The sequence below is a fragment of the Solanum stenotomum genome, chromosome 10, assembly GCF_019186545.1.
Source record: "Solanum stenotomum isolate F172 chromosome 10, ASM1918654v1, whole genome shotgun sequence".
NCBI lineage: Eukaryota > Viridiplantae > Streptophyta > Magnoliopsida > Solanales > Solanaceae > Solanum > Solanum stenotomum.
Window position 1 is genome coordinate 57,401,451 of NC_064291.1, and position 22,673 is coordinate 57,424,123.

The 22,673-nt window shown below is 31.5% G+C and overlaps 3 protein-coding genes across 3 annotated transcripts; all 3 read left to right on the forward strand.

The window, feature by feature from the left end:
* Window positions 1-10,391: 10,391 nt before the first annotated feature.
* LOC125841828 (uncharacterized) lies at window positions 10,392-13,175 on the forward strand. The gene is made up of 2 exons (XM_049521011.1): window positions 10,392-10,585; window positions 12,943-13,175. The coding sequence occupies exons 1-2, from the start codon at window positions 10,463-10,465 to the stop codon at window positions 13,036-13,038; spliced, it is 219 nt and encodes a 72-aa protein (XP_049376968.1). The 5' UTR covers window positions 10,392-10,462; the 3' UTR covers window positions 13,039-13,175.
* A 3,406-nt stretch (window positions 13,176-16,581) lies between these two features.
* Window positions 16,582-18,766, forward strand: LOC125841827 (endoglucanase 1-like). Its single transcript, XM_049521010.1, has 6 exons — window positions 16,582-16,828; window positions 16,957-17,367; window positions 17,449-17,541; window positions 17,631-17,792; window positions 17,876-17,987; window positions 18,108-18,766. Exons 1-6 carry the CDS (start codon window positions 16,607-16,609, stop codon window positions 18,602-18,604), a joined length of 1,497 nt encoding a protein of 498 aa, XP_049376967.1. The 5' UTR covers window positions 16,582-16,606; the 3' UTR covers window positions 18,605-18,766.
* A 2,318-nt stretch (window positions 18,767-21,084) lies between these two features.
* LOC125841873 (protein BRANCHLESS TRICHOME-like) lies at window positions 21,085-22,480 on the forward strand. The gene has a single exon (XM_049521055.1). The coding sequence runs from the start codon at window positions 21,250-21,252 to the stop codon at window positions 22,180-22,182; it is 933 nt and encodes a 310-aa protein (XP_049377012.1). The 5' UTR covers window positions 21,085-21,249; the 3' UTR covers window positions 22,183-22,480.
* Window positions 22,481-22,673: the final 193 nt, after the last annotated feature.

Below are 22,673 nucleotides of genomic sequence, written 5' to 3' on the forward strand. Positions count from 1 at the left end.
TTTCTGAAATATGAATTTATATTCCTCTTATAAGGTGGTAAAGAAATATGTGAATGATAGAAAAATATTATTACTTATGGATGTAAAAGATAAATTAATTTTGTTTTAATTTTTTTTTTTAAGTATAAAAACCTTAAATTAATCAACTTTTTATCATGTTAACAGCTTAAAGGGTATTTCAGACATTTTGATAAAAAAAAGTGTTTACCAGCACTTATTTGCCAAACACATCAACAACTTTTTTTTCAACTGCAGCACTTTTATCCAAACACATAACTACTTATTTTAAAAATAAGTTCCAGCACTTTAAAAAGTTACTTTTTTTAAGTCAATCCAAACGGGCTCTAAGCATACCACAAAAAGAATAAAAATATGACTGGTACAAGCAAGTGATCAATATCACACAAAAATTTACCAGTATTATTATTCCATAAGGGGCTGTTTGGTTACAAAGAATAAACTCTTACCCCGTCTTTTGAGTTGACTAATGCCCCTACCGCCTTTATGGACATGATGACTCGGATGGTCCCCAGAGGGCCAATAGGCTGTAGCCAAAGTATAGGCTCTAAGCTTCACCCCTTCGATCCTAGAGAAATCTTTGGGACTCAATGGAGGAAAGGAATTCATTGATGAAATGACAGAGTCTTACCCTAGAATAAAATTTGGGAAATAAAATCTATCCGGTATTAGCTAAATTAGTATTAAAAATTTATCAAAATTATATTATGATTATCTATTCCTCATGGTTATAAAATTCAGTTATTAGACATGCCGTTAAAATTGTTCTAAATTTTTTTTTGAAGTGTAGATATGCCTGTCCCAATAATAACCTTAATTAATTCATCTGCCCTTTTTTTCATCCTTGTATCACATGCTCACGTAACATATATAGTATAAATCAATAGCTTTCTTTTACTCGAGATTTTGACAACCTTGAAATTATACTACTTGTATAGCAAAATGACAAAAAACTTGAATGCAATAGGTGATGGTGAAATAAATTTTCCGATACTCGTATATCGAAATGTGAAGTGTTTTTCTCCATGACCATGTGGTCTGCATTCTGCAACAATGCTTGTGCATAGCTTACTAGCTATAAAGTTAATTTTATAAGTAATTAAACCGCTATAAGCTTTTAAATTTTATTTTTCAAGTTTAAAATTGGAAATATATACCAATCTTATTTGATAAACAAATACTTATTCAAAAATAATTTCTTAGAAACGGCTAATAAGTATAGTGAATGAGATGTTTGCTGCTCGTTTTAATTTTCATGAATTGGTCAGTACTGCTCATGATATGTTGATTTGTGACCTCTTTTTTCCCTCCAGAGTCATGTATTGAAATTCCGATTAAATTTAGATCGCATACCAAAGGGCCATTTGGAATAACAAAATTTTCTCCGTATCTAGTGCTCAAATCTGAGACCTCTGATTAAGAGTGGATCAGTTCTACCGTTTGCGCCACAAATTGGTTGGACTTTTGTTTGTAGGAGGCGACGGATGATTGGTGGATCATGTGACTTGTTAATTTTGCAGCAGTATTTGTCTAATCTTTCGGTGCTTGTCTTATCAGTAATCACTCATGTTTACACAAAATCTTTGTAAACCATATTTTTGTTGTACAATTTGTGGATTGTCTCTCATGTCACATTTCATTTATTATTATGATGACTCTAGGTATCTATCTCATAATAACTACTACACAAAATTTGCAAGAAAAAGTTTGTGTTATACAATTGTTCAAAATTAATAACATAATCAAATTAAAGATATGGGATGTGATTATAATAGATACATATTTATTTCATCTAATACAAATTGTTTAATCAATGAAATGAAGGTACAATATTATCCGTTTAGACGGCCTATTAAACATGTTAGGATGAAGGTCAATCAATCTACCTATTTTCTAGCAAAAAAAGAACACAAACCTGAAGATGATTTGATATTTTGATATTTTGATATTTTGGAGTAAAGCAGTTATGAACAAGGAATTTCTTTTTATAGTGGACTTAAGTCGTATTTCTTATGAACGATATTTGCATTAGTTTTCTTCCATCGTACCCAAATAAATATGTATACATCTAACTCCGATCCTATTATTAATGTTCCTGCAATGTTTCATTGAAAGACTTGAAACGGCTCAGCTAATATTGCAGGTAAAATATTAGTCCTTTTGGACCGCTTCTTAATTAATAGGAGTATTTAGCTTAGTTTAATTGTCATTTTAAGACGTTTGATTCCTCTAGCTAAAATACAGTATGCAGCATAGGATTTGACAAGTGAAATTTCAGTAATATTGTGTTGAAAAATTCATGTAGTTATAAATGCTGAATAAAACTTGATGTATGGTTCAACCTTCAAAGTTGGTATTATTTGGCCATTAATTTACACAAATGGCTTCTCCATTTAAACGTGTCTGCAAATAAATAAAATCATGTATTTAACCAATAGTGCTAGTGGTCTGTGGTCATGTCATATCATTAAAAAAGAAAACTTCACATTGAAAATAGCTAATCCAACCAAAACATGTTAAAAGTTTTATTATTAATTCATGATATACATGATCACAGTAGTACAAAGTTCCACGACATTGATCCTTCACTACTTGTGTTAATTACGTAATTCAGAATTAATTAAGACAGCTCTGCACAAAGCATATGAACATTAAATTCAAATAAAATACATGTAAATATATATAATTTCTGTTACTATTTTCCATTGAATTCGAAGCTGATCGAATTAATTGGTGTCTGATTCTTCTCTGGTTCATGCACCATCATAAAGTTGGTATTTGACAATTATAAATAAGAATAGAAAATTTTCGCTCATCCTACTATAAGTAACTCGTTTTTACATTTTATGTCCGAAGTAAATGTATTTCATTTCACGTTGTACATGACATCAACTTCAAGCCTAAGATTCATCAAGAATCGTATCAACTAAGTTATTTTTGGTAGTTTTTACATTTCCACCAAGTAGTTGATACATCTTTATTTGTTTATAGACTAGCTAGTATTTAATTAACTATCCCGTTTCAATATATCAACTAACTTGAATAATTTGAATTTTCATTGAATTGGTGGACCTCATTAGAAGGATAAAGAATCATCCACTAGATGTTTTTTTACTCACAAACTCATGAATTTTTAATTACATGTAATTAAGAATAGAAAGATATCGTACGTAATAACATATAACTCATATAGTTCATTACGACATTACATGCCCTAATAATTAAATGTATTCATTCCACCTAGTATCGACTTCAAGCCTTCTGATATAATAACTGAAATTCACGAATGATCGTCGACTATGTTATTTTTGGTAATCTTTTCATCTCCATCAAGTAGTTGATACCTCTTTGTTTGTCTGTAGACTAGTGTATTTAATTAGCTAGCTACTATTTGGTTTCAAAATTCACAAACCTGAGTCCTGACTTATTTGAATAATTATCATCGAATAGGACTCGTTAGATGAAGAAAGGACTATATATCTAGCTACTAGGAGTTTCTTTTATTCATAGGCTCAAAGCTAACATTGTAAGTTCATTACAACATTCCATGTCCTAATTAAGTGTATTTCATTTCGCTTGTACCTATATATGGCGTTAGTAAACTTAAAAGACTTTTAAGCCAAGCTCGTGGAGCTGATTAATCATGGTGAAATTATATAAGTGTATGTGTATATTTCAACGTCATGTATTAATTGGCTTTGATGTATATCAATTATCATACATCTCTCAGCAGCACCTATAGTGTTGCTCTCTTGTCAATTTCCTTCACTATACAATACATGGTTCCTCTCTATCGAACAATAGTATGTGATTAGTTAATGTCAAGTTCAAATTGAAGTAGTCGATGATGTTATGAGTACATAATTACTTTCCCGCCCCAAAAAAGAAGATAGAAATAAATGCAGATACATAAGAAGTCAAAATAAGAATACTTTCTAGCATGGCATAATAATAATAATAATAATAATAATAATAATAATAATAGGAAGTCAACTCTGCTGAATTTAATTAAATTGATCAATTTTACACCATTTTCCAAGAAGAGTATATATCAGAGATCATTAGAAAAAGGTTTTTTAGCTACGTTGTTGATTTCACTAGCTAGCTTGGACCATGCATGCAACTGCGACCTAATTAATTATAGGTAACAACATTGCCACAATTTTTATAATTTCTCTGAAAATTTAAAAGAAAAGATGATTGAAATACGCAGATTTTGATCATGATACCCCAAAACTTAATTAATAGTATAAGATTATACAGATGGATTGATAAAAATAAAGGATGAATAATAATATATATAAATGAGGTGTTGTTGGATGTTGGCAATATATATATATATATATATATATATATAATGCCATGCATGCAGACTGCAGTAGTGATGAACTATTGGCCAGCAGGAAATTGGTCACATGCATGCATGAATATTTTGAATAAACTGTTTCCTTAGAGACCTAATCTATCAACAACTAACAATGAGCTGGTTTCGCCCACCATTAATCTTATTTCTTCTGTGGGTTCAATATAATTAATTAATGGGTAGTGCTATATATTTATCTATAATTTTAACTATATTTACATTTGTGGTTAGTATAATTGAGTTCGAAACCAGGAATTTAAACAAAGTAGTCTCCTTACAAGCATTCTAGGTTATCAATCAGCACTGGCTAATCATAAACTGTATGTACTTTTAAATAACTTACATTAACAATAAGTTAAAGAGTAATTATAGATATCTTTAATCCAAATTAATTAAAACTGACTATTAGATATCTCCAATCTAAATAAATTAAAATCAATTATATGAATGTTCAATATTTTTGAAGTGGATAACATTAAAGCTAAGTATCATAATTAATCTGTTATTCATCAAATGTAGGGCGAAGAGACAATTAGTCAAATTCAAAAAAGGAAATAAAAAATTGAAAGTAGTTGGCTGTTGTGGAGAGCCTCCTTAATGGTTAGCAGATAAAATAAAAAGTCAATCACTTGCTGACTTTGTATTAATGGACCTCCAACTGCCACGTGTAACGTGAACTTGTTACTACATATTCATTCTTTTTTTTTGTTTTAAAAAAAATAAAAAAATAATGAGCAACTTTCAATATAGCAAATATAAAAATTATATTTGTATGTTATAGCTATAGTTTGCATAATTGCGCTCCATAGCAAATTTTATGTTTGCTATGGAGCTTGTGATTTGTATAATTCGCTATACATATACGAATGACTATTAATATGTAAATTTCAGTATACATATACGAATATGGTTATTAATATGTATATTTTGGTATACATATACGAATCAATTGTATAATTTGTGTTTGTATAAAGTGAGAAAGAGAGAAAGACAAAAGAAAATTGAGCAGAGGAAGATCTGTATTTGTATAATTTTAAGTGTACTAGATTTTCGACACGTGTGTTGCACGTGATTATCAATTCAGAAAATTTAATCGAAAAATTGAATAATAAGCTTTGCACAAAATAATATTGCAGATTCTTTTGTAAATGTTCAATGTGGATCATCATATATCTCTTATTCACATGAACCTATAAAGATAGTCAATGAAAAATTTTATTAGTTAAACGCAACAATGTATATATTTATTTCAATTTGATGACGTTCAATCATGTAATTAGTCATATCGCACTAATATTACCTTATAGAATATTACCTTATAGACGATATTTGTTGTGTATTTTTCTTGTCATCTAACCAGATGTGCTTTGACATGTATTCCACTTAATTTGTTTAGATGTCATATGATCATGTGGAGAACAACTACATTTTATTTTTAGAACTATTTTTGTATATTAATTTTTATTTTATAAGTTATAACATAATAGATGACGTTCTTTTTGTTGGCTCTCATATTTGACTTCTCAATTGTCTATGTACATAAATCAAAGATATTTATATAACTGTCCATAGTTAATTGAGAAATGTTTCTTTTTTATTTTAAACCGAAAAAAAACTAAAAATTAAAATTAAAGAATATATTCTATCTGTGAAATCATATATATAATCACTTATTTATCTTACACCCAACAAAGATATAGTTCATATACTTGTAAACAATTTTCAATTTATTCAACCAAGCATGATTCGTCCAAGGGAAAATGACAACACCGTGTTATCACATATATAGGGGCGATATAATAATATGAAAAATTATTGGTCAAAAGTTAATATAAGGAAAGATTAAAAATAGAAATAATTAATGTAATAACTATGAGAATTCATAATATTATAACTAAAGAACGTAAAAGAGTGAATAATATTGGCAATAATTAGTAATAACTAAGAGAATTTATAATGTTATAACTAAAGAATTAATGTACAATAGATGAATTTCTAATAAACTTTATACTTACATAAATAAATAGGACTTTTAATTAATGTTACTATTTTCTTTATAGTTATTAGATTTTAATTTAGTGTAGGGACAAAATGAAAATGTTTATTCCATATTACTGAATTTAAAATTTATTTTGTTAATGATAAATTTTAAATGATTCATATATATTCACAAAATTTTAAAATAATATATTTTGAAGTTAGAAGATCTTGTTAACTTGATAATACATTTGTGACATATATAAATACCTACCCAATATATATATATATATATTTGCATTAATGAAAATATATATCTCATAAAAATTAATTATTAAATAAATAATAAAGACTAAACTAATACACACTTCAATAGACATTATTAGAAATCATATGAACTTTTCTTCGTCAAAAATACTGAAATATTAAGAAATAGTAAATTATTAAAACAAAATGGCAATGTTTACATAGTAATAACTATTTTAAAGAAAACTTCCTGAGAATCTAAATCATATAAGTAGCATTGATAAATAAAGTAATTCTTTTGTCTTGAGCATCAAAATAATAAATCGTGATAATTTTCTAACTCTTGAGAAGTTTAATAATTTTGGAACAAGATATTCAGAAACATATATCTATACCACAAGAGAAATTGTTAACAAAAATAAATGAATTTAGAGTACAATAAAAATTAAACTAATACAAACTTCTACTGACATTATTACAAGTCATATGAACATTTCTTCGTCGAAAATACTGAAATATTAAGAAATAGTAAATCAGTAAAACAAAAGGGCAATATTTATATAGTAATAACTATTTTGAAGCAAACTTCCTGACAATCTAAATCACATAAGTAACATTGATAAATAAAGTAACTCTTTTGTCTTGGGCATCTAAAAAGCAAATCGTGACAATTCACTAACTCTTGAGAAGTTTAATAATTTTGGAAAAAGATATCCAGAAGCATATATCTACATCATAAGAGAAATTGTTGACAAAAACAAATGAATTTAGACTACAATAAAAATTAAACTAATAGAAACTTCAACTGACGTTATTATAAGTCATATAAACTTTTCTTCATCGAAAGTACTTAAATATTAAGAAATGGTAAATCAGTAAAACAAAACGGCAATTTTTATATAGTAATAGCTATTTTGAAGCAAACTTCCTGACAATCTAAATCATATAAGTAGCATTGATAAATAAACTCATTATTTTGTCTTGAATATCACAAAAATAAATCGTGATAATTCTCTAACTCTTGATAATTTTAATAATTTTTTAAAAAGATATTCAGAAGCATATATCTACATCACAAGAAAAATTGTTACCAAAAACAAATAAATTTAGACTACATCATGTTAACTTCATATATTGAAACATTACATAATAATGTATATACTAAGCAAAAAAATAATTATAATATCATCACAATTATTTTCCTCAAGTACTCGAGGTTAAGGAATTTACCTCTTAGGATAGAACAATTTACTTCATCAGAATAGTGGTACCTCATATTCCGCTAAACTTCGAACTCACTCAACGACAATAAATCACACGAAATTTTTTAAAATGCAAGAAGAAGAAGAGTAGAAGATTTAAAAATAATTGTGGTTCAAAATGAGATGAAACCCTTCTATTTATAGTCAACAAAGGGTAGTATGAACAAGTGTTTTTTGTGTCTTATCTGAAAAGTCATGACCTTTCCGAGAAGTCACAACCCTTTCAAAAAGTCACCACATATCGAAAAAGTCACAATTTTTTGAAAAAGTTTCATCAACTCTTTGGAAAAGTCGCAACTCTTTGAAAAAGTCACAACTCATCGAAAAATCACAACCCTTTGAAAAAAGTCACAACTTATCAGAAAAGTCACAACTCATCGAAAAAGTCACAACCTAAGTTAGGGATATTATAGTAATTTAACATTCAAGTTAGGAGTTTATGCTTTTAAGGTAATATATATATATATATATATATAATATAGATAAGACGAAAATATATGTATTTGTATATACAATTTTCTCTCGCTTTATACAAATAGAAACGCAATTTATGCATTTGTGTTTGTATAAAGTGAGAGAGGCGAGGCGAGATTCGCTGGAAGTGAGATGACTGGCAAACATTTTGCTACAGATTAAAATTGAATGAAACTATGGTTAGAGCATTTAATTTGAATTAATAGTTGCAATTTTATAACAATTTTCCTATAAATAATTTTCCCTTGTCTGTGACTTCGACAAACTGGGCTCTTTATTGGATTGGAAAGACCTCCTCAAGTGGGCCTTTACTTGTCCAAATCCAAGATATTAAAGCCCAGGTATTAATATTTCTTAAGAGTAGCAAAATCATTATATTTCAACAAACAATTCTATTTAGAAAAAAAAAAAAAATTGTGAGAAAGAANCTTAGATCATTTCAAAAGGTGATTTTTCTAGAAATAGGAAAATTCCGACACAACATACATAACTATGACTTATTGTGTATAAATATGACACAAATACAGTTAGCGAATTGTATAAAATAAGATTTAATTCAATTTATCCTATACAAGTTTTATAAATAAGATTATACATTATACAACACATTTCAATTGTATAATTGTTTATATTGTATATATAGTGAGATTATTGTACTTCTATTAATAGAGAAAGGTTGTATATTAAACCTAATGGCTAAAAAAAATAAAAATCTGTATAAATAAACATATAAAAAAGTACATATAGTCATTTTGTATAACACTAACTTTATCCGAATATAACATAAACATGTTTTATATGGATATTATATATTATACAAAACATTTCAATTGTATAATTGTTAATATTGTATATATGGTAAAATTGTTATAATAACTACTGCTATTTATACAATAAGTTTGTATATTAAACCTAATGGATGCACATATCTGCAAAAACAAACAGATATAGGGCAAAAATTTACAGAGAAAATATAAGACTAATATACAATCGTAACATATACAAATTAATGATTATACAAATACCTGAACTTCTTCATGTTTATCTTGCTCCAATGAGCCAGAACAAATTCTAATATACAATTGCTTTATACAATAAGTTTGTATATTAACCTAATGGCTAATATACAATTGCTTTTCCTTTCCTCTTCTTACTTGAACTAGCATTGTACTGATCTTTGTCACCTCCCTCAACAATTTCAGATTACTTCAGTTTTGCACTAATTTCATCCAATCTGATTGGGTAATTCTTAAATTTGGATCTGATGTCTTTAATTTATTTGGATTTGGCTATTGAACCTACAATCTCTCCAAAATTCTGAGTTAGACCCAAGAAAAATGTTCATCCATTGTATAAGTGAAAAATCTGTATGGATTATGATTTCATATGAAAGTTAAAGAAATAAGGAAAAAATTGGAAAAAAAATAATTGATTTAGAGGTTTTGGCGGTACCTGAAATTTTTGAAATCGTGATTGAGAGCGTAGTAGTGAAGATTTGAAATTCAAACTGATTTTGTGGAAAGAATTTAGGAGAAATTGAAGGGTATGGGAGAGAGGAAAGAAATGAAGTGAATTGTATAAAGGAAAAGACTTCTATTTTTTTTTTAATTTGTGGGACCTGTCAGTAGCAAGATATACGAAACTGTAGCTACTCAAAGGAAATAAATGAATCAGTAGCTATATTATTTATTTTCAATTAATAATTTGCCATTGCACAATTTTCCCAATTTAATATTAGCATTCTATTTGAAGTATTCTTCAAATTAATTTTACACGACAAACTACATCAGCCGTGGACTAAAAGTCATTATACCGTCCTGTGATTTTCTTTTTACATTATTGATATCTATAAACTTAAGTTATATAATATTTTGAGTAGTAATTTCTTCCTCCTCCTCCTTATTAATTTGAGTAAAAAAAATAAAAGTCAATGCACTATATTTACCTCTACTTTTGTATTATCTTTTTTTTTAAAAAAAAAATTTGTATTAAATGCAATAAACAAATTTGGCACTTAATCTGTTTATTTATGAAAAAGAAAGTATAAGTGGAGACGGCAAAGACGAAAATCGTTTCACTTTCCCTAAATACCAAAATCGTAAAGAGGTGCAGATTCAGAAAAATGGGATACGTTCTAAGGGTGAGATTTGCAGCCTTCTTCGCCGGTGCTGCGGTGGCATCGGCCGGCGGTCTCTACCTTCTCCACAAGGATTACCAAACCGCCCATCATTCCATGTCTCAACAGGTTCCTTTTAATCTTCCATCCACTTTCTGAATTTCAACTAGTTTGGGATTAAGGTGGACTCAATCGATTGAAATAGTATTTTTTTTCTTGTTTTGGGGACTTCAAATTGTGCTATCAGCTATGGGCTGCCCTTTTACCTTTACCCTTCTCTACTTAAATTGCATATTTGTAATTTTTCTTTTGACAAAGTAATTAGGTTCAAATTTTCTAAATTACCTGAGTGTTGCTGAACAGAATCCCTGGGCTTGATGGAAATTACTCTTCTGTTTAATCTAGTGAGAGAAATTAGGATATAATGTAACTGTTGGAAGAATTGCTAGTCAACATATTAAGCTTTCAAGTGCTTTCTGCTTAGTCTCTCCATTGTTGGCAACAGTTACGGGTTCTGTATTTAGTTGTAGCTTGATGTAAGATAGCTAGTGGCCTGGAGCATATTGGTCCCAAATGGAATATGTTCTTCAAATTCTAGCTAGAGTAATCTATGTGTAATTGGTGAACCAGTGCCCTTTTTAGTGGTAACGTTAGCAAATTATCTATAACTTGCTCCAAAATGTAGTTTTCATTTCTAAGTCAGAATGTTAGATAAATCAATCACCATGGCTGTCACAGCAAGACTATTACTGTTGATATGTTTGACATCCTTAAATATGGACTATCTTATAATGGTTATCTTTTTTAATACTGGCGGCTTCATTCAATTGTTCAAGTGGCAATGGCACTAAGGCTCTTTACCTAGGGTGAAGATAATGGTGCTTCAAGGCAAGTACCAAAGTTGGTGATGCATGAAGAGACTTATTCTTGGATGATTTAGTAGCATGGAGACAACAGATTTTAGTTAGGATCCTAACAGTAACAAACAGGAAATTAAATTAGTCATTTTAGCTGGTTTAGTAGAAGGGGTACAACAAATTTTAGTTAGGATCCCAACAATAACAGAAAGGAGATTGAATAAGTCATTATGGAATTAAGATCAGTTGATACTTTAAGGATTATGGTGGTATATAATGACATGATGCAGGCATGATCAGTATGGAGTAGCATCAAATTAGTATGGTAAAGAGTGGAAATGCAAAATTAGCTAGTGGTAGCTAAAACTTAAGAGGAAAGAATGAAGAGAGCAGGAACAGGATTCCTTTTTTAAGATATATATATATATTGTTTTTATTTTTATTTTTATTTTCTTTTACAAATGTGACCATTTTTTTTGAGAAAGTTAACATACAAATGTGACCATTTATTGAATTCCTTTGGCCACTTTCTTTTACAATCACTAATGTTAATTTGCAGATAAACTTTCATAACATGTTTTCGAGGTTTTATTCTTGTTTTCTTAATTTCACATCCCTTTGCCCCAAAGTTAACTACTAATTCTTAACTTCATAGGATATCTCTTTTTCTCCTTGTTCTCCATTTCTAACCCTAGTAGGTCTAGTAAGGATCATTTCAATGGTCAAGAGCATTGTGAAAGTTTAATGCCCAAAATAAGTGCAGAAGTGATGGTAAAAGATGGTAATTTGAACCTAATGCTTGCACAACACTAAGCAATTTAACTTTAAGAGATACAAAATGTGAGGATACATATTACTTAATCATGGTTAAGTTATAAATCCTTATATAATGGATATATGTCTTACATTTCATTGGTTGGGTGTGAACATCGAGGGTGGTTAAGTTTTTGTGGTTGCAACTAAACTGTAGCTTGACCCTTAAAAATCCTGCAATTTATATTAAATGATCTATTTATTATTCTCGTGTTTTCTTGAACACTAAATAGAAGAAAGATGATAATTTTTCTAGCATCAACTTTATACCTATGAAATCAATCATTCATCATGTTCCATAGGTCTATGAAATGTTGCTGCAAATAGTTACTGAAGCTCTCTTTTCTATATTTAAGTGTCTTACTTTCCTTTTTGGTTTGTCCCAAAAAGAGTGTCTCTTTTCTATATTTAGCAAGTTTACCAATTACAACATTCGACATGGCAAGTTTAAGACCACAAGGTTAAAAATTCTCCCATTATTTCTTCAACTTTGTGCGCAGTCAAACTAAGACACTTAAATTGGGATGGATGGAGTATAAGTTGAGCATTTTCTCTTTCTCATGTTCCTTTGTTAAGCCTTATGTATTGCTGCCAAAAGATGACAAGCCATGAAACTCTTTTGTAAATATGGGAAATTGAAAAGATGAAAAGATACAATACTATTTTGACAGGCCAAAATGAAACTTGGTGATTAATCAATATGGACTAAAAGAGCAAATTCTTCAAGCATCTTTTCCTTCATCTGAACTTCAACATGTTACCTCAGCTGGAATCTCTCTGCTATCTGCATGCTATTCACTCTTTTCTTTTATCCAGATGAATGATGTCTATGAATCTCTAAATGGACGCATTTCTGCTTTGGAAAGGCTGAAAGAAGCTGATGCCGCGAAACACGTGGAAGCTACTGAGTAGATTGTTTTAAGAGGTTTCCAATGGAGGCATCAAAATAGATTCCATAGGTTCTAGTTGTTGTTCTGATTCCATTGTGATGTATTTCATGACTTGCTAAATGAAGTTGAGTTTTTTCTTTTGTTTTGCTATATGATGGGTGAAAAGGCACATTTTCCCGAGGTGGTAATGAGAACTTAAAGTCAACTTTGACTCTTTAAGTTTATGAACTCTCCTTCCTTAATAAGATGAAAGCTTGAAGACTAATTTTTCAGCACACAATTATTTGGATACAATGATGATTGTTGGTGGTTCTGGATAACTTTTTTGCTAAATGGTAGATTATTGCTGCCTTTGGAAGTTCACTGTTTTACATTGTCGCTTTTATTTTTCAGAAAGTGGAGGTGATAAACTTGTACCTCTTATATTTGATGCTTCCTCTGACCCGTTTCTATTCCTCTAATGGATTGCTTCACTATTGAATAAATGTCATCAGTCTTAGGTTGTTCCTGTTTCTTGGAAACACCAATGCGGCGTGAGTTACTTATAAAGGGCACGCCACGTTTCATTGGGGAAACTGTGATTTCATATTTGAACATGCCTTGAGGTTTTAATTGAAATAGTTGGTGATAACATCCAAGAGCTTTTGTGGGGGAACCACACCTTTTGGAGATGAGAAAACATAACGAGGAAGTAAGGTTAATTACTGGACTCTCCTTAAAAATGAAAAGAGTGGAACTTAACTTCCCCTTTTATTAGTCACTTTATTACACTCAAACGAATGAAACAACAAGGAAGGGTAGGTCGAAGAAGATGTTAAGTTGAAGACACACTAAGGAGCCAGCCGGGGCCATGAATGATTTGCTCCACTCAAAGGAAAAAACAAACAAAAAAAAGATTAGTGGTAACGATCGCGCACTACCATCTGAGCTACACATCCCCTAGTTGTGTTGAAGAAACACTCCACAGTTTTTTAACCAAACAAAAGTGAAAGTCTTTTTAAGTCATAAAAATGGTTAGTTATATCAGCAAAAAGAAACGATTAGTACTAAAATGAGAATTGCTGGCTATGTGCAGAAAGAAGATCTTAAGTCTTCCCCCTTAACCTCTCGGGCAAACCAGCCTGTACAAACATACTCTCATAAAAAATTATAACACATCTAAAATAGTTTATAATTGCAAATCAAAACAATAATAAATTAGATGGTAAAATATTATGCTAAAAATATAATTTTATTATATGATAAGGTCAATTGGCCTACATACTATAAAACTAATATTGAAAAACATAAATATGTTGGGAGAAAATCTCTCCATAAACAAAACTCTTTAAACGACTACATTGTTGATTTTATTGTGTTCTTGATATGAGAAGATGGGTCTCCAATTTATAGAATTCCAAACTTTTCTTCTAAAGAAAGAATAAACTAAAAATGGAAGAGAATTAGAGTATATTTTTTCTTTCAAAAAAAAGTTTAAAGATTTATGGTGATACTTTGACTTTTCTTTTAAAGAAAAAATAAAACTTAAAATATGGTGGAAAAATTAGCGTGTGATGGACGTGTACAATAATCTCAAAACTTGTACTAAAGAGTAAAGATCAATGTCCCCTTGAATTCCTACCTAATGGAAGGTTGTTCAAGAAAATGAATTAAGGTTTTGTTTATGAGATCGGCGAGGATGGGTTAAGATTTTTCGTCATCATAAATTAATTTATATATAGAGTGAATGGAACATCTTGCCACTAATAATGTTTTTATTCTCCTTACTATGGTATTGTAATATTTAATTGTTTATTACTTTACAAATTACGTAGTATGTTAAAGTTAGTAGATAGTACGTTATTTACTATGGAAAAGATGAAACAAGTGTATACTATAATTGGTCTCTGATATTGTCTTTCTCTAAATTGGCACAACATCTGTATAAAGCTGCAGAAATGAAGCAGGACTAGTCTGTCTTTAATTAAATGAAACACGGGGCTTCATATAAAATTTTAATAATATATAGATTCATTATTATTTTCTTCTTCAAATAAAAAAAAATAGTTTTAGTGGGTGGATGAGCCTCCACATTTTCCTGTTAATTCAGGTTTTTAGTTGACAAATAAGATAATCAGCCACATGGTTTCTCGCCGAACACTTTCTTGTTAAACAAATATAATGCAAAGCCACTGTATATATGATTGATGATCACTTTTGACCTTTTCGATCAATTCAAATATAACTATTTTGAATTTTGTACGTCCCTTAAAAATTAATAATTATTTTTAATTAGCTAAACAGCTACTAGTGAAAACTTACTGGACATCTGTAATCTCAGGATAACTTTCATTTAGAAGTGTGAAATAGTCAATCTTGAAGTGAGTTAAAATTATAAGTTAATAGTAAAGATATCACATGAAATAATCATCAAAGTATGCACATGCTAACCTAAATGTAAACCAGAATTGTATAGAAAAACTTGTGTGAGGGTATAGAAGATGGTCCCAAGAGATGAGGAAAAGCATGTGAGAGAGATAAATATTTCAGAGACTTACTTGTAAATGATTTTTTTTAGCAATAAAATTGGTCACATGCATGAATAACATGAATGTAGAGGTTATGCCAAACTTTTGTAGCCAAACCTTTTGTGCATTTTATTTAATTTTTTCCCAAAGTAATATATGTATGCTTGTAAGTCCTGTGCACACCACGTGAATGGAAGGAAGTCTTGTTGAACAAAGTCTCGTGACAGGAAAATTACAAAACTAAAACGCCAAAACAACGTTCCAACACTCTTTCTGACAATTTGGTTCTTTTCTTACCCATGAGTACGTTTTCCTCTTAAGGAATCATGCTTAACTAGGTGTTTTAATTCGAGGATGGTGTACTGAGATTTTGCAGATAGCTTTTAACAGCATGTAGAATTGAAGTTTATAAGATGGGCAGGACATGTTGTCCTGATCGATTATAATTCATCTTTTTTTATATGGGGTCGGAAAAAGTCAAAAAAGATTTAATCTCACACCTTAATTATCTCGCTAACTAAATGTTTAGATTGGGAGGTTGAGTTGTTAAAACATTGTGATTTGTGAATGTGGTTTAATGTCTATACTAATTATAAGATGAACTTTTAGGGCGTATAGTAGTTGGTAAGTCACATTTTTATCGTCGCCGTGAATTGTGGTATGTCAATCAACATAGTAAAGTATATTCAAAGTCTACCTAAAAAGAAGAGACAAAATTCCATAATGTAGAATAGGGGAACGAAACAATGTTTTTTAATCACGAGATTGAACAGTAATAATATGAAGAGTCTTTTTCTTGTCGTTATTGACTTTATGTCAAAGCAGATAAGCCTCTTTACTTCTTTTCTCTCTTTTTAACTCTTTTCGTGCAATAAATTCGTCTCATTTGTCGCAGTTGATCCCGTGAATTAAACTATGATTCTACCACTTATTTTTATTATTAAATAAAATAAATAGTTTTCTAATAAGCTCTGCAACGACCAACGAACTCTTCAACTACCAACTATATAAGCAGGCTCTTCCCTCCAATAAAAATCAAAAACTTACAAGCACCTTAATTCACTTAATAAGTGAAGCTGAGAAATGGCTCATGCTACTAGGGGTTCTTTAAGCATGCTCATTTTATGCTTCCTCTTACTTAATCTTTCTAATAATTTTGCCTTTGCCTTCACTTCTCAAGATTACTCTAATGCTCTTGACAAATCCATTCGTTTCTTTGAGGGACAGAGGTCTGGAAAATTGCCTGCGAATCAACGCCTTAAGTGGAGGGCTGATTCTGGCTTGTCTGATGGTTCCGGTTACCATGTAATTCTCAAATATACATAACTTATATGTATCTTCCTATTTTTTATTTTTTAGTATATATGACACAAGTAATTAACTTGTACATTTTATCAACACAATGACTAACTCTCTTTTTGTTTTTGTTATAGGTTGATCTAGTAGGAGGATATTATGATGCAGGGGACAATGTTAAGTTTGGATTGCCAATGGCCTTCACCACAACTCTACTAGCATGGAGTGTAATCGAATTCGGGAGCTCCATGCATAGCCAACTTAACAATGCAAAAGCAGCCATTCGTTGGAGTACGGATTATCTTCTTAAAGCAGCCACAGCTAGCCCCGACACGTTATACGTTCAAGTAGGAGACCCGAACCAAGATCACAGGTGTTGGGAGAGACCCGAGGACATGGATACACCTCGCAACGTGTACAAAGTGTCCCCTCAAAATCCAGGTTCTGATGTTGCTGCTGAGACTGCTGCTGCATTGGCTGCTGCCTCTATTGTGTTCAAAGATTCTGACCCTTCTTATTCCTCTACATTATTGCGTACTGCACAAAAGGTGGAGTAATTAATTAAGCAAATTTAGCCCTATACATTTTTTTATTTTTTTTTTATGCATCCCACATTTGCAATATTGCAGGTGTTTGCTTTTGCGGACAAGTATAGAGGTTCCTATAGTGACAGTCTCAGTTCAGTGGTCTGCCCATTTTACTGCTCTTATTCTGGATACAATGTAAGACGAAACGTTACTTAATATTAGAGTGAATACACACACACTTATCTCATCGATCGATGGTTAATTTGACATTATAAAATATTCAGGATGAACTTCTATGGGGAGCATCATGGCTTCATAGAGCTTCAAAAGACTCTTCTTATCTTGCTTATATCCAATCAAATGGTCAAACTATGGGTGCTAATGATGATGACTACTCCTTCAGTTGGGATGACAAGAGACCTGGAACCAAAATTATTCTATCAAAGGTTCCTTTTTTCCTCCTTTCAACTTGAACTTTTTTAGCCATAAACTCACTCACTCCTCTGCTTCTTTCCCCTGTTTTACACAGGACTTTTTGGAGAAGAGTTCTCAAGAATTCCAAGCATACAAAGTTCACTCAGACAACTATATCTGCTCATTGATACCAGGCTCACCTAGCTTTCAAGCTCAGTATACCCCAGGTCAGTACATAAATTGGGACATATGAAGTAGTGAAACTATAATAACAAAATTAGAATGAGTTTAGTTTAAATTTTGGATCTGCCTATGCACGTATTAAAGTCCGAGACATATGTATACAGGGGGCCTTTTATACAAAGGAAGTGAAAGTAATCTCCAATACGTGACATCTTCATCGTTTCTCCTATTAACCTATGCCAAATACTTGAGGTCAAATGGAGGGGCTGTGTCATGTGGGAGTTCAAGATTTCCTGCAGAGAGGCTCGTTGAGCTTGCAAAGAAACAAGTGGACTACATATTAGGAGATAATCCAGCAAAAATATCGTACATGGTTGGTTTTGGACAGAAGTATCCACTTCGTGTGCACCATAGAGGTTCATCTCTACCATCAGTGCATGCACATCCTGGTCACATTGGCTGCAATGATGGATTCCAGTCTTTGAACTCGGGGTCACCAAATCCAAACGTTCTCGTTGGAGCCATCGTGGGTGGTCCTGACAGTAGAGATAACTTTGAAGATGACAGGAACAATTATCAGCAATCGGAGCCTGCCACATACATTAATGCACCACTAGTTGGGGCCCTTGCTTTCTTATCTGCAGAATCCACACCAAAGTAGTAGTGGATGGAGTCACATTTATTAACTAAGTCTTGTAGCAGAAGATGAGGATCAAGAAATCAGTATGGTCCCTTGGTAGCTCAAGATAATTGTAAAATGAAGGTTACACTAAATATTCTAATTTAGGTGTTTATTTTTCCTTCTATGCATGTAAGCAAGAGGAATTCTTGGTTCCTCTAGGAATGTTAAGACCCTTAAAATGCTTGATATGAATTTCCAGACTTATTATTCACTTTGTTCCAAATTGAATACTCAGCAATCTACCTGAAACCAGGGGTAAATGCAATTAGAATGAATTTCTTGTAGAATCACATATCAGTAACTAAGAGGCATGCAACACTCGAAAAATGCAATTTATCTTGGGAAAATAAATATCATCTGCAATTAGAATCACTAATGCATGCTTTAAGTTGCCAAATATAAAGTTGAGTCTGGATTGAGGATAACTATTGAGGCCACAATATTTTTGATTCTCTGGTTTCCAATATTTCTCCATCAACTAAACTAATGTCTCCCGGATTCAAGAAGCGAAATGGTATTTCTGTGAATGAACTGTTAAATTGTTGGATTATTTTCTTGTTCATTTCGACTATAGAACTTGTACCTGTACGATGCTACACATGTAACTCTACTTTTCTAGAGCGCATGAACAGAAGCTCGTGTATATAGAATTTAATCTTATCCTTGTTACAGTATCCCTTAGATTAGTTTAACTGTTAAATCAACACCAAAGCTTTCAATACTACTGGAAGATGACCATTATAAACTCAATGGATAATGATTGATGATTTCATGAGTTTATTAAATGTAGTTTGATGTGTGCCTCCACAAGGATAGACTTGGGAATTTGGATGGCAATCACTTGATAGTTGTTGTTCAACTATCGCTTTCATATGGATAAGCACTGATGGAAGTCTATAATCTGTTTGTTCATCAACACATTGCTTCAAATGTAATCTAGATGGCCATCGTGCTTAGAAGAGTCTGTTCTGTTATGTGTGTTACACATTAAAATATGAAATTGACCTCTTATTTTGTTGTACTACTTTTGTGGAGATGAACATTGAATTGCTTTAGGGAACATATCCTAATCCCTTACTGTAGAAGTAAGTGTGGTATGTTAAGGGGCCCAATCTTCTTTGTTATTTATAGCCTTGTTCATTTCTCCATTTTTGTCCACTTCATTCTGTTAACAAGAATACCTATAATAGATATCATTTCCCTGCTAACATTTGATCATAGATATCATTTCTCGGTACATTTTTGGGTTATAATAACTTAATAGAAAGAAAAGTCATAATCACTCTTTTTCTTCAATCTAATTAGCACCAATTATTGCTACTGCAGTATTTTAGTGGTCCATTAATCGAACTGCTTTATATTATGATGATCAGTATCCGTTTTGGACTATATTTTCCATTGCCCCTCCACAAAGTTGCTGTGTTATGGAGTTGCAGAATACATCAGCACGTGGTAAGAAGTTTATTGCCCAAGTATTGGTGTGATAGAGCCAATGCTAATGAAGGAAGACGACAGAATGAAGAGGAAACACAAAGGGAGACCATCCATGTGGAACAATTTGTACTATCATAAGACAACGTAACTATTTGGACCCCTCACTCACTATAACCATATGACTTTACCTTTTTCTTGCTAAAAGCTCTATAGGACAGAGCATCCTTAGTTGGATTACACAAAATTACCCTACATCAAAGTAGTAGTTATGTATGTTAAATGATGGTCAGTTAAACACCTCAAAATTATTTTGTGCAAATATTACTACTTTTATTTCATTTATATTAAATTTTAAATACTCTTAGCAAGACCCAAAAAAATAAATCAATACTCTTAGCATAATCATGACTTTGCCCCTTCCTTGCATGCCCACTTGACCAAGATAAAAATGCTCATGTATCCATCTCACACTCATTGGTGGAGGTAAGGGAAGGGTTTCATCCAGACCTTTTTTGTCAAAAAATTACGAGATCAAAATGAAGTGTTACTTTATAAAGTATCTAGATGTTGAATCTCTTGACTTCTTTGTGTGTTAGTTCTTTATATTTTGAGCACTCTTAATGAAAATCGTAGTACTTTTCTTTGTTATGTAATAGTAACACAATTATAGTTTATAGGCAGATATGAATTGAAAATTGTTAATGATGGAACATGATTGCAACTGACGTAACTCATTGCGCTAACAGTATCGTCAAAGCGAAGCATCCTATGGTTCTTGGGATATGCACTCTTTTTTACTCTGATTTCTAATTAAGATGAGAAACATCACAACTTGCTACCACCAAATTATTCCATGTCATAAGCTATATTGAAATAATTTTAATCTCAACGTGTTGAAGATCGAAGATATAAAATGGAAGAGATTGATGTAGATGGAGGAGGGGGAGAGAGTTGGGCACCTCTTATTAAATAGTAGAGGTACATGTGAGGTTGAACATCTTTTTCCACTTTTTGAAATTTAGAGTAGCTGGAAGGACAAGAAGATAGAACATCATGGCCCTACTCCTATTTTTTTTTCTTTCTTAAAAGCAAAAGCAAGAAAGTTGATTAGAAATGCAAGCAGTGCACTGCATAGCAGCAAAGGTGTTTATTATAAAAGCAAGAAACTCCCCCACCTTGTCATCAAGAGGATGATGATGATGATCAGAAGCCAAGAAAATCTCAGAAATAAGTCTATTGATATCTCAGATGATCACATTATCCCTATTTCTACATGTCCAACCTGGAAACTATACGAAAACCCTTTCTATAATTCACAAAATCCTGACACTCCTCTCCGAATTCAGCACAACAACAATAATAATAAGCAAATTCATCGACTCAATCTCCCAATATCTGCTAGGAAAATTGCAGCATCCTTTTGGGATCTCACCTTTATCAGGCCGTTTATGGACTCTGAGCTTGAGATTGCTCGAGCCCAAGTCGCTGAATTGAAGGCCAAAGTAGAACATGAGCGCAAGGCGCGTAAGAAGTTGGAGTGGATGAATAAGAAGACTGCTAGAGAGCTCTCTGAAGAGAAAAAAGGGAGAGAAGCGTTGGAACGAGTATGTGAAGAACTTGCCAATCATATATCGTCGGATAAAGCAGAGATGAATCGGTTGAGAAAAGATATGGAAGAGGAGAGGAAAATGATGCGGGTGGCTGAGGTTATGAGGGAGGAAAGAGTTCAAATGAAGCTAACAGAGGCTAAATATTTATTGGAAGACAAGTTGTTGGAATTGGAAGCAACCAAGAAAATGTTACAAACAGAGCAATCCAATGCAAAGAACAACTATAACGCTGATGAAACAGGAACAAGTAGGCCTGATCACAAGTCTATTAGTGGTTCTAATTTTCATCAGTACCAAGTGACGATTCATCGAAGAAACCATTCACAAGAAGCTGAAAATCCACACATCAAACGAGGGATCAAAGGATTTGTCGAATTCCCAAAGGTTGTCAGAGCTATTAGTTCCAAAAGCAGACATTGGGGTACGAAGTTGGAGTGCCAAAAGGCTCAACTTAGGATATTACTGAAACAAAAGTGTCCTATCCGATCCAATGTTCTTCTAACAACCTCATAATAAAGTTTTTAACTTTGGATTGTTATTCTCTATGGTTTATCCAAAGATACTATTACTCATCCAATTGAAAAGTTTGTAGTGCCATTTTCTTTGTTTGTTTAAGCCTTGATTGAATTTTCTGTTAGGCAGGCAGAGAATCTATTTTGTTTTTGTGAGTTTGTAATTTGTAAATGTATAATTTCTCTAGGTTGTTTATTATGATCTAATTCACTTGGAAATGGTATGATTATGGTTACATGGATAGGGATTTGATGAAAATCCGAGTTTGTGTCATACTACAATTATTGGAACTAATGATTCATACATATATTTACAACTGAAAATGGCTCATAATTTACCTTCCCAAGAGATGTAATGGATAAAAACAAACAATACGACTTGAATCGTCATTCATAATATTATTATAGGAGGAAAGTTGGGACATTCCAGATAAGCCATTGTTAGTTTTTCATCATTAAATAAACAAAAGCAAAAGCAAGAAGCGCTCCCCA

Coding starts and splice junctions, on each gene's coding strand:
- LOC125841828 (XM_049521011.1), top strand. CDS start 10,463: ATGGGATACGTTCTAAGGGTGAGATTTGCAGCCTTCTTCGCCGGTGCT. Junction 10,586..12,942: donor ATCATTCCATGTCTCAACAG/GTTCCTTTTAAT, acceptor TCTTTTATCCAG/ATGAATGATGTCTATGAATC.
- LOC125841827 (XM_049521010.1), top strand. CDS start 16,607: ATGGCTCATGCTACTAGGGGTTCTTTAAGCATGCTCATTTTATGCTTC. Junction 17,368..17,448: donor TATTGCGTACTGCACAAAAG/GTGGAGTAATTA, acceptor GCAATATTGCAG/GTGTTTGCTTTTGCGGACAA. Junction 17,793..17,875: donor CCAAAATTATTCTATCAAAG/GTTCCTTTTTTC, acceptor TGTTTTACACAG/GACTTTTTGGAGAAGAGTTC.
- LOC125841873 (XM_049521055.1), top strand. CDS start 21,250: ATGATGATGATGATCAGAAGCCAAGAAAATCTCAGAAATAAGTCTATT.